Source organism: Panicum virgatum, chromosome 9N (assembly GCF_016808335.1).
Source record: "Panicum virgatum strain AP13 chromosome 9N, P.virgatum_v5, whole genome shotgun sequence".
In the NCBI taxonomy this organism is placed as follows: domain Eukaryota; kingdom Viridiplantae; phylum Streptophyta; class Magnoliopsida; order Poales; family Poaceae; genus Panicum; species Panicum virgatum.
Genome location: NC_053153.1, coordinates 81,816,389 through 81,825,021, shown reverse-complemented (window position 1 = coordinate 81,825,021; position 8,633 = coordinate 81,816,389). Strand labels below are relative to the sequence as shown.

Below are 8,633 nucleotides of genomic sequence, written 5' to 3'. Positions count from 1 at the left end.
GGGTACACACAGATACCATCGCTGGCAACTGCACCAACACCATCCGTATGTACAGATGGACAATCTGTCCAATGATTACAATGCAAGTGATTCCACAACATTGGTTGATCCATGCTAATACCATCTACTGCTCCATATTAGCTGGACAAATGCATCTATCTATTCAGACAATGTTGCCATCTGTGATGCATGTTCATGCATTCTACCTGGGCGGCTGGGCCCAAATACACAACCCCGCTTGCCCAGGCAGTAGCCCTACCAAACCTTTTTTTTAAAAAATATCATGGTGAACGTCTGCAAACCTTTTTACAATTGGCAAACCAAAGGACAACCCAAATTAGGTGACTATTTACATTTTGGTTAACCTAGGTATGATTGATTATTTGGGGTAAGCCTCCAAGTTCAATGACAGATCTAGGGTAGGGTTTCATAACCTTCTGCAAGGAGGCAAACTGAATCTTTATCTGTATCTTACAAACTGTACTTGTCAGTCCAACTGCCAAATGCTCCGGCGCCGTCACCACCATGTCGGTCACAAGGCTTTCACATCATCTGGGATCTTGTAGCTGGACCATGGCGTGGAGCCACCATCGGCCAAAACATAAGGCCTACCGATTGCATTGTGATTGCATGTCACAAGATGTAGGCCATCTTCTAATTTTCCTCAGCGTAGATAGAGACAAGAGCATTATCACCAGTACCAGCGGCCAAGAGTGATTTATATGGGTGGAAAGAGAGGCAATTCACGCTGCCAATTGTTTGGCCCATAAACGACGGCTGGTAGCGAATTTTAGTCAACTGTTCTCCTTCAAGACTGAACACTTTAATCATCTGCTTGGCTGAACCACTCGCGACAACAGGGGCATGCCGATGAATAGCTAACGCTGTAAGTGAACCCCTGTGTGCCTCGATAGTCAGGTATGGTTCTGCTCAGGATGTAAGCGGGCCGGTCTGCAGAGTTCCTGCAGGCCGCCGCAACTGCCGCGTGCGCAGGCGGCTTGCTCGGCAGGAGCCCATGTGCTAAAGATTTTCAGCCTGCGTTGGCCCGCTAGGCCTTGGCGGAGGATGCAAGCACACCTGCAGGCCGCCGCAACCGCCGCAACGTGCTTGATGCTAACAGGAAGTCCACACGCTATGGTTTTCAGGCAGCAAGGGCCAGGTGATCCACTGGGTGAACAAGCTGGGAAGACGAGCTCAGAACTTCAGGGACCATGGTGAGTAGAGTAGTAGCCTTAATTCACATCGTCTACACAGAGCTCAGAGCTCAGAGCTGGGAAGAACAAATATGCAATACTCCACTGATGCTCGTTCAGTTACCATCTACAATAAAAACAAACATCATTCACATCGTCTACACAGCCTTAATTCATCATCTGGCTTTTCTCCAGATCCATCAACCATCGAAATTCATCATCTGGCTTAATTCATCGTCTACACAGTCTACATCAGCCTTAATTCAGCTAACTCACACTTTATTCTTTCCCTAGCGTTGAGCTAATCAGATATGAAGCCAACAGATGCAGCAACATGTCCTCGCCTCCAATAGCTGGGAAAAATAAAGTGGAGAAACATATCAAGGATTACTCGAAACATGGCAAGATGAAATAGCACACGAAGTTCACAAGTCATGCACATCATAAGTAATTTCTGGAAAAAAGTGACAAAAGGCAAGACATCTGATTGTTTTTTTGGTCCACATCTTATTGTCTCCAAACTAATAAGGTATATACATCTACTTGCCATAATATTCTAAAAACCAATTGCTTGATGTTTGGTCACAGAAAGAGATATTTGAACTGAGTAATCTTACCCCAAAGACCACATGTTTGTTGTCCAGCCAGTCACACTTTGCACAAGTTATAAAGAACTGCAAGCATAGGAAAGAAAATAAGGTTTTCATCAAAGAACAGATATAAGGAAAATAACATAAGGTATCATCCATAGTCGACAGCTGAGCAGCTCTTTACCTCTTCCCAGTTGGTATTCAGAAATACATCCATGGTAATTGCACCTTTCAGTATAGTAAGCACAAATACAATGATCATGTACTACATGTAACATTAAGGAAAAAGAGACGTAATATCATTGTCAGGTGACACTGCAATTAACGTTGCAGAACTCAAACAATATAACTGTAATTTGGAGGCTTTTGTGAACTAGTGGCCTACACTCTCAATTCAGTTATATCATATATCTTTGTGCCATCTCATATGTAAAGATTATATAATCCAGAAGAAAATATAGCTTTTGTAGCTAACTGAAAACCTTGCGATGGCGATGTGGAATGGGATGGGGATCTCTCTGGAGCATGTGGTTCCAATATAGGACTTGTCGGGCTGCGTGACGTCGACCTTGGCCCCATCACCACAGGTGACACAACCAACCTCATCATTGGAGAACCTGTCACTAGCGGAGACCTTATCACCAGCGGAGACACTTGTTTGTTTCCCACCATTGGAGGCTTGAACCGCTTTGCAGGCCTCTGTTTACTTGTTTCTGCACGCCTCTTTAATGGAGAGCTTGTAGGAGACTTTTGTTGACTTCCCATTGCAGGAGACTTCACTCGTTTTTTAGCCAATTGCTTCTTTTGAGTCGTTTCTGCCCGCTTTGCAACCATGTGCCTTTTCTGATTTCCCATAGCAGGAGGCTTTTTATGCTTTGTTGCTGAAGAGCTGATCAAAGGTGCGCCACCTGAGCCCCCAACTTCTTCAGGTACAGATTGTGATGCCCTGGGGATTGATGCCAACTCCATCTGCAAAGAAGAAAATGCAATATTATTTCAAGATAAGGTAAGAATGTCATGTATGACAAGCAAGAAAAAATGTCAAGCTTGTGCAGTAGAGGATCTAAAGTTAAGATTATACAGTTAAGCATGAAAAAACTTTAAGTAACAATGAAAGAATTGTTGATGCATGAACGACACTTCTGATAAAGTTAGCAGGGAATTTACTTGTCAAGTTAGAAACGAACAGCTTTTACTGCTACTACACCACGACCTACCCTTCCATGTACAGCAGTTGCCAGTGTGTTAACTAACAATTTACAGGTAAATCTAAGACAGACACGAACAGGGAAATTATCCTTCAACACTAAATCATCAGCCTATGTAAATCCATCTTAGCATCAGCAAACATTAAATCCATCACATAGCACCAATCATTCCTCGTTTATTACTCATCAAGCAGGATCTAGACAACCTATCGAAGCCTGGCATCCAGTGGCAGACATACCTGTTCTTGAACCATGCAGGCAGAGGGAAGCCGGGAAGGCGAAGATCCGGTGGCCTGGCGCAACAAGAACTGTGTGGGTCCGGAGGGCATGGCGGCGCCATGAATCAGAGGCGATCGTGCTTCGGCTTGGTGCGCACGGGACGACGCGGGCACAGATCCTAGGGTAGCCGCGCGGACTGCAGGGGAGGGAGGGAGGGAAGTGGCCGGCGCGCAGTGCAGGGAGGTAGGGAGGGAGGGCAGCGCCGCGGATTTTGCGGAGCTCTGCATCGCCGGAGTGAGTGAGGGGGCGGCGCGGACTGCAGGAGGGAGGGGGCGGCGGCGCGGACGGTGCGGAAGGGGCGCTCACTCGCCACCGCGGGGGGATGGAACGGTCGCGTGCAGGCCGCCGCGAGGGGGTCGCCGGGTGGATGCCGCGGCCTTGCGGGGAGGATCAGAGGAAAACACTGTTCCTGCGAGGCGAGGCGCCGGCTGCAGGACTGGGTGCGGCGGGCAGTGGCGGCCTGGGGGCTGGGGGCCGGCGGGCGCGGCGGCAGTTTGGCCACCTGGACGCCCCTCTGCCTGGGGGCGGCGGCGGCTGAAAGAGGCGAGTGTGAGATGAGAGACGGAGAGACCGAGAGGGAGAGGCTGGATGAGGCTAGGGTTCGGGAGAGCTGCCGCAGCTCCCCTTGAGGCGATCCACAGTTGGACCGAATGCCTCTAGGCTTGCCTGCGGATGCTGCTGGGCTTAGCAGGTATGCCTGCGCAAGCCCATTTGAAAAAAGCAGGCCTCTGCAGGTGCCCGCGAGGCCGAATTTTGCAGCTAATTCTAGCAGGATTGCAGGTGGGCCTGCGCCCACTTACATCCTGAGGTTCTGCTGCCCTTCTAACATCAAGAAATTGAATGTCCCCAGCTTGAGACGCACTTACAATCTGTGATAACATAACAACAACAACAACAACAACATAGCCTTTTTCCCAAGCAAGTTGGGGTTGTGATAACATAAAATGATCATAAATAAGAAAGCATTGTAAAGCCTAAGCAAGCCCATAAAATAGTTTAACGTGCTTCAACAAACCAAAACAAAAGAAGCATAACATACAAGTGAAGATAGGTGGTAGTATTTACCTTGTATGGATCAAACCCAGGCTGAAACCCTATGCCAACAACCTTTTCTGTTCTTGGGGCATGCGGCCTCGCCATATAGACAAGCCTACAATATAGAATAAGAATATCCAGAGTAAAAATAAGTTGGCAGAAAAGAAAGATGAAGCAGGATATTGGATAGGACACCTGCAACATATGCATGGTATGCATCAAATGGCTGAAGGCCAGAGGACCTGAATACTACTATGCTTACCTATCAGGTGTGTGGACATCAAATATCCTAACAGAACCAGCAGCGAAACCAGCCGCGAAATGTCCAGATCGAACCTGAGATGCAGACTGAAACAAAGAAGCAAGCAGAAGTCATGCTAAAAAACATACGATGTGAACCAGATTAGCAAAAGACTTGATGGAAAGAATCATAATAAAGCAATCAAATAGCCCATCTCACGACTATAGAACAGAAATACACGTGTACTAAGGAAAAAAACTTTCAAAATGAACGGAGAATAACAACATAAGCTGACAAAACCATTACAATGGAGTATGCTACATATCTTTTGGTTAAGTTGGCAACTACTCACCAGTGCAGAAATCGCGCTGTCAGCAAGGGACTCAATGGTGCTGAGAAGTTGTTCCTTTTCAAGATCCCACACCAAGATGGAAGACATGTCACCAGATGCATACTACCTGACTCAAACCTCGTGTCCCAACTAGTAATTTGGCTGGTCATCTTGCAAGCTGCTATTCCCACGATGAGCAACAACAACAAAAGAAAAGGAACAGATAAATATGCAAGAATACCAACAACAACAACTTAATGCAGAATAATATATCTATCAACATACAGGATCGCTGGCACTTTTCAATGCAATCTAATGCAATTCTTTCTCTCTCTTCTCTTCTAGCATTCACTTCTTCATTATCTTCAGAATCAGTTAAAAGTGGCATAGAGAAATGACCACTGCTGCAGTTGTAAATTGTTGATTGTGGAATTATACTTAGTTCAGCATTACTGGGAGCTGCAGCAGAGCTTAAATGTGGATCAGCTAAACCCTCAGGTGAATTCACAGGATGAGGGACCGAAACCGGCGACCAGAGGCGAGTGAATGGGAGCCGATCAAAATTTCTTCGAAATTAGAACCGTCGGCCTATATCCCGAAAAATCACCCAAGCCTATATCCTGACCGGTCGCAGCTGTTCAAAATCTAGCAGACCGGTCTGACCGGTCTTGCCTACCGGTCTGACCGGTGGCACCCAGAAAACCCCGAAAAACTTTGATTCAAACGGTGAATCTCGACCAAACGACCACGAAAATCGATGAAACTTGGGGGATTGCTTCGCCCCTACCCCGTGAACATATCCCCAAGAGATCTCGTCCTAAAGATCAAAGAATCTTGAGAATTCGAGGGGAGATCAAAAGAGATTGGGGTTTTCTCAAAAACTCAAGAAATCCAATTCAAAAGAGCTCGTGATTCCAGAGGGTGTAGGACAGGGCTAGATGCACGGGAATCGCAGCAAAGAACTCGTAGCCTCCTCGCAATCAAGTGCGCCAAAAACGAAGTCAAAAATCCATTGCACAAGGCATAAAACCAGGGGATTGAATCGAATCAAAAGCCCAGAGGGCACGAGGAGGATAGGGCCTCCTTTCCCAATCAATTCCCACACAAAGTCTCAACAATTCATCAACTAAATCTACCCTAAAGGGAAGAACGGGGGGAGAGAGACACAGGGGCGGCGGCCTGGAGAAACAGAGAATTCACGGACACAATACAAAAGCCGCCCTTGACGTAACACAAGTGAAGGGGTATTTATACCCGCGGGACCGGTCAGACCGGTACGCTCGACCGGTCAGACCGGTGCCAGGGACCGGTCAGACCGGTTGGCCTGCAGCACCCCCTGTACACGATCTCATCCGACGGCCGATGTTCTTTCTTCGAAACGAAGTCTTCTCCGCGATGCCGCCGTCTTGATGAAGATCCAGTCCGCGGTTTTGGAGGGTCCGCGAAACCCGGGTAGGTGGCGGATTTTGAGAAAACCGCCAAAACCTCACGCGCGGGAAGATTCCCGCCTCCGCGCCGTGGCCCTAGACGCCGTTCCCGCCTCGGCCTTCTGACGGCCCTAAACGCCGTCCGACGCCCGTCACCTCCTCGCCCGTAGCGAGGCCCTAGACGCCGTCGACGCCCGTCGCCTCCGTCAGTCCCGAGACCGACGCCCGTGCCTCCACGACTTGGCATCTTCAACCGCCGTCCGCCTTCTTGGTTTTGTGGCGCAAACCAAGAAACCCGCCTTCCGTCGCCGCTTGCGCCCTCGATCCAGGAGTGGACGCCACAGCTGCCGCCCGGTCCGAGCTCCGGTCCCGGCTGCCCTTCACTGCCGTCCACCGCACGGTCCATCGGCCACAGCACCTCCACGGCAGCTCCCCGTCGACACTCGACGCCCGTGTACCTGCAATCCAAAGACCAAGCGCACGATCACACCGCACGGTTGACAATTCACTCATCACAAGCAGGATAGAGTACTCTCGTTCCTCAATCTCCCCCTTGATGAGTGCATTGTCAACACACCACAAATGAACCAAGAGAAGTGAAAAGAAGAGAAACAAGAAGGCGAAGAACTCAATCAAGTGACACAAAACTCAGAAAAGCAGAAACAGTCACTTACTCAAGCAGAGATCGATCCCCTAAGACAAGGGCAACGGCTCGATGCAATCGATCAAAAGCCAAAACATGACTCCTCAAAGACAGAGGTAACGCTCGACGCAGTAATGCAAGCAGCAGAGGGAAAACGAGGAAACCAGGAGCCAAAACCAAAGCAGAAACTCCACAAGCAAAGTTTTTCCCTCTCACATGTGCAACTCTCCCAAAATGATGCACTCTCAAAGCCCTGTGCACAACAAGTTTTTCAAAAAATCAAACAAGTCTCCCCCTTGTTCGATCACTTCTCTCAAAATTCTCCCCCTTGTTGGCACATGCACACATCAAGTCTAGAAAGACCTAAAGCTCCCCCTGAAGCTGAAACTCCCCCTGAACAGATGCTATGCAATGAATGCGATGCAGGAGGTGTAAGTGAAAGCATTCAGGGATACAAAGATATGAGCAACATCTAGTCACAAGCACGTGTGCATCCATAAACTAGACCTGCATCTAGCTCAACAGGGTATATCAAATCAGTTTAGAGCTAGGCAAGTTCAGTTTAGGAGAAATAAAAGCATCACCCATGATCTAGCACTAACAAGTAGGAAATGAAAGCAGTGCTACTCAAACTCATACAGGTGAGCCAAACCAGCCAAAACAAGTTGCCAACATTCATTTTGCAATCAAATTTATATCAAGCAATTCTTTAATGACAGGGGTTGAAAGCTTGTCATGCTTTACTTAGCAACGAGGCCAAGCCTATGCCAAAAGACAATCAGAAGCTTAAAGCACTCGTTTCAGTCATGCACAGCCTTGCCCGGGTTCTCACAAGTGCAAAGTGAGCCATCCCGAAAGCTCGATCAGTGCGACAAGCAATCCCACCTGAATCTTTTCAATCCATTTCAAGAATAGTTCATGCAATTTTATCAGATTTAGATCATTTCAAGTATGAATTGCTGAACGAAAAGGCACACTAGCATGAATAAGATAGCAAAGCACATCAACACGCCCTAACATGCTAGTAGCCAAGACAGGGTGATCATGTTTTCAGATTTTCAAATCAAAATAGCATAACTCAGATGATGTTATATACACAATGGAGCAAGCTATACATGATCAAGTTTATCAACTCACACTAGCAGGCACTAGAAGATCATAGCAATGTATACAAGAATGCTAGTGCAAGTGAGACAATGCAAAATGCAAAATGTACAATGCATATGCACAATGCAACTACCAAACCTAGAGATCAAAGAGAAGCAAATAAAGCCTACAAAGCAAACTAAAGAAAAACCAGCGATCAAAAGGGGTAACAAACCCCAAGCTCCCCTCGCAAGCGAGCAAAAGTGTACTGCTCAAGCGGTTTGGTGAGAATATCTGCGGTTTGCCTCTCTGAAGGGACATGGATCAGGTCTATGTGTACTCTCTCATGATTATCTCGCAGGAAATGGAATCGGATGTCTATATGCTTGGTTCTGGAGTGTAGGACAGGGTTCTTTGCAATGTTAATGGCTGACATGTTGTCTACAAATATGGGAACCCTACCGAAACTCAAGCCATAATCCTGCAAGGTTTGTTTCATCCAAAGTATCTAGGAGCAGCAGCTAGCAGCGGCAACATACTCAGCTTCTGTGGAAGAAAGCGCTACACTAGCCTGCTTGCGAGAAGACCAAGACACCAAAG

General features: G+C 47.5%; 1 protein-coding gene and 1 long non-coding RNA gene across 2 annotated transcripts; both read right to left on the bottom strand.

Annotated features, from left to right (window-relative positions):
- Positions 1 to 287: 287 nt before the first annotated feature.
- LOC120692197 (regulatory-associated protein of TOR 1-like) lies at positions 288 to 4,994 on the bottom strand. The gene is made up of 5 exons (XM_039975441.1): positions 4,899 to 4,994; positions 4,568 to 4,653; positions 4,336 to 4,420; positions 4,067 to 4,139; positions 288 to 926 (listed from the first exon to the last, which is right to left on the bottom strand). Exons 1-5 carry the CDS (start codon positions 4,983 to 4,985, stop codon positions 655 to 657), a joined length of 603 nt encoding a protein of 200 aa, XP_039831375.1. The 5' UTR covers positions 4,986 to 4,994; the 3' UTR covers positions 288 to 654.
- Positions 1,202 to 2,152, bottom strand: LOC120692198. The gene is made up of 3 exons (XR_005682513.1): positions 1,968 to 2,152; positions 1,811 to 1,867; positions 1,202 to 1,546 (listed from the first exon to the last, which is right to left on the bottom strand). It is a non-coding gene; the product is annotated as an uncharacterized LOC120692198 (long non-coding RNA).
- Positions 4,995 to 8,633: the final 3,639 nt, after the last annotated feature.

Coding starts and splice junctions, on each gene's coding strand:
- LOC120692197 (XM_039975441.1), bottom strand. CDS start 4,985: ATGTCTTCCATCTTGGTGTGGGATCTTGAAAAGGAACAACTTCTCAGC. Junction 4,421..4,567: donor GATGTCCACACACCTGATAG/GTAAGCATAGTA, acceptor TCTATATTGTAG/GCTTGTCTATATGGCGAGGC. Junction 927..4,066: donor AGCAGAACCTCAGGATGTAA/GTGGGCGCAGGC, acceptor CATCCTGAGCAG/AACCATACCTGACTATCGAG.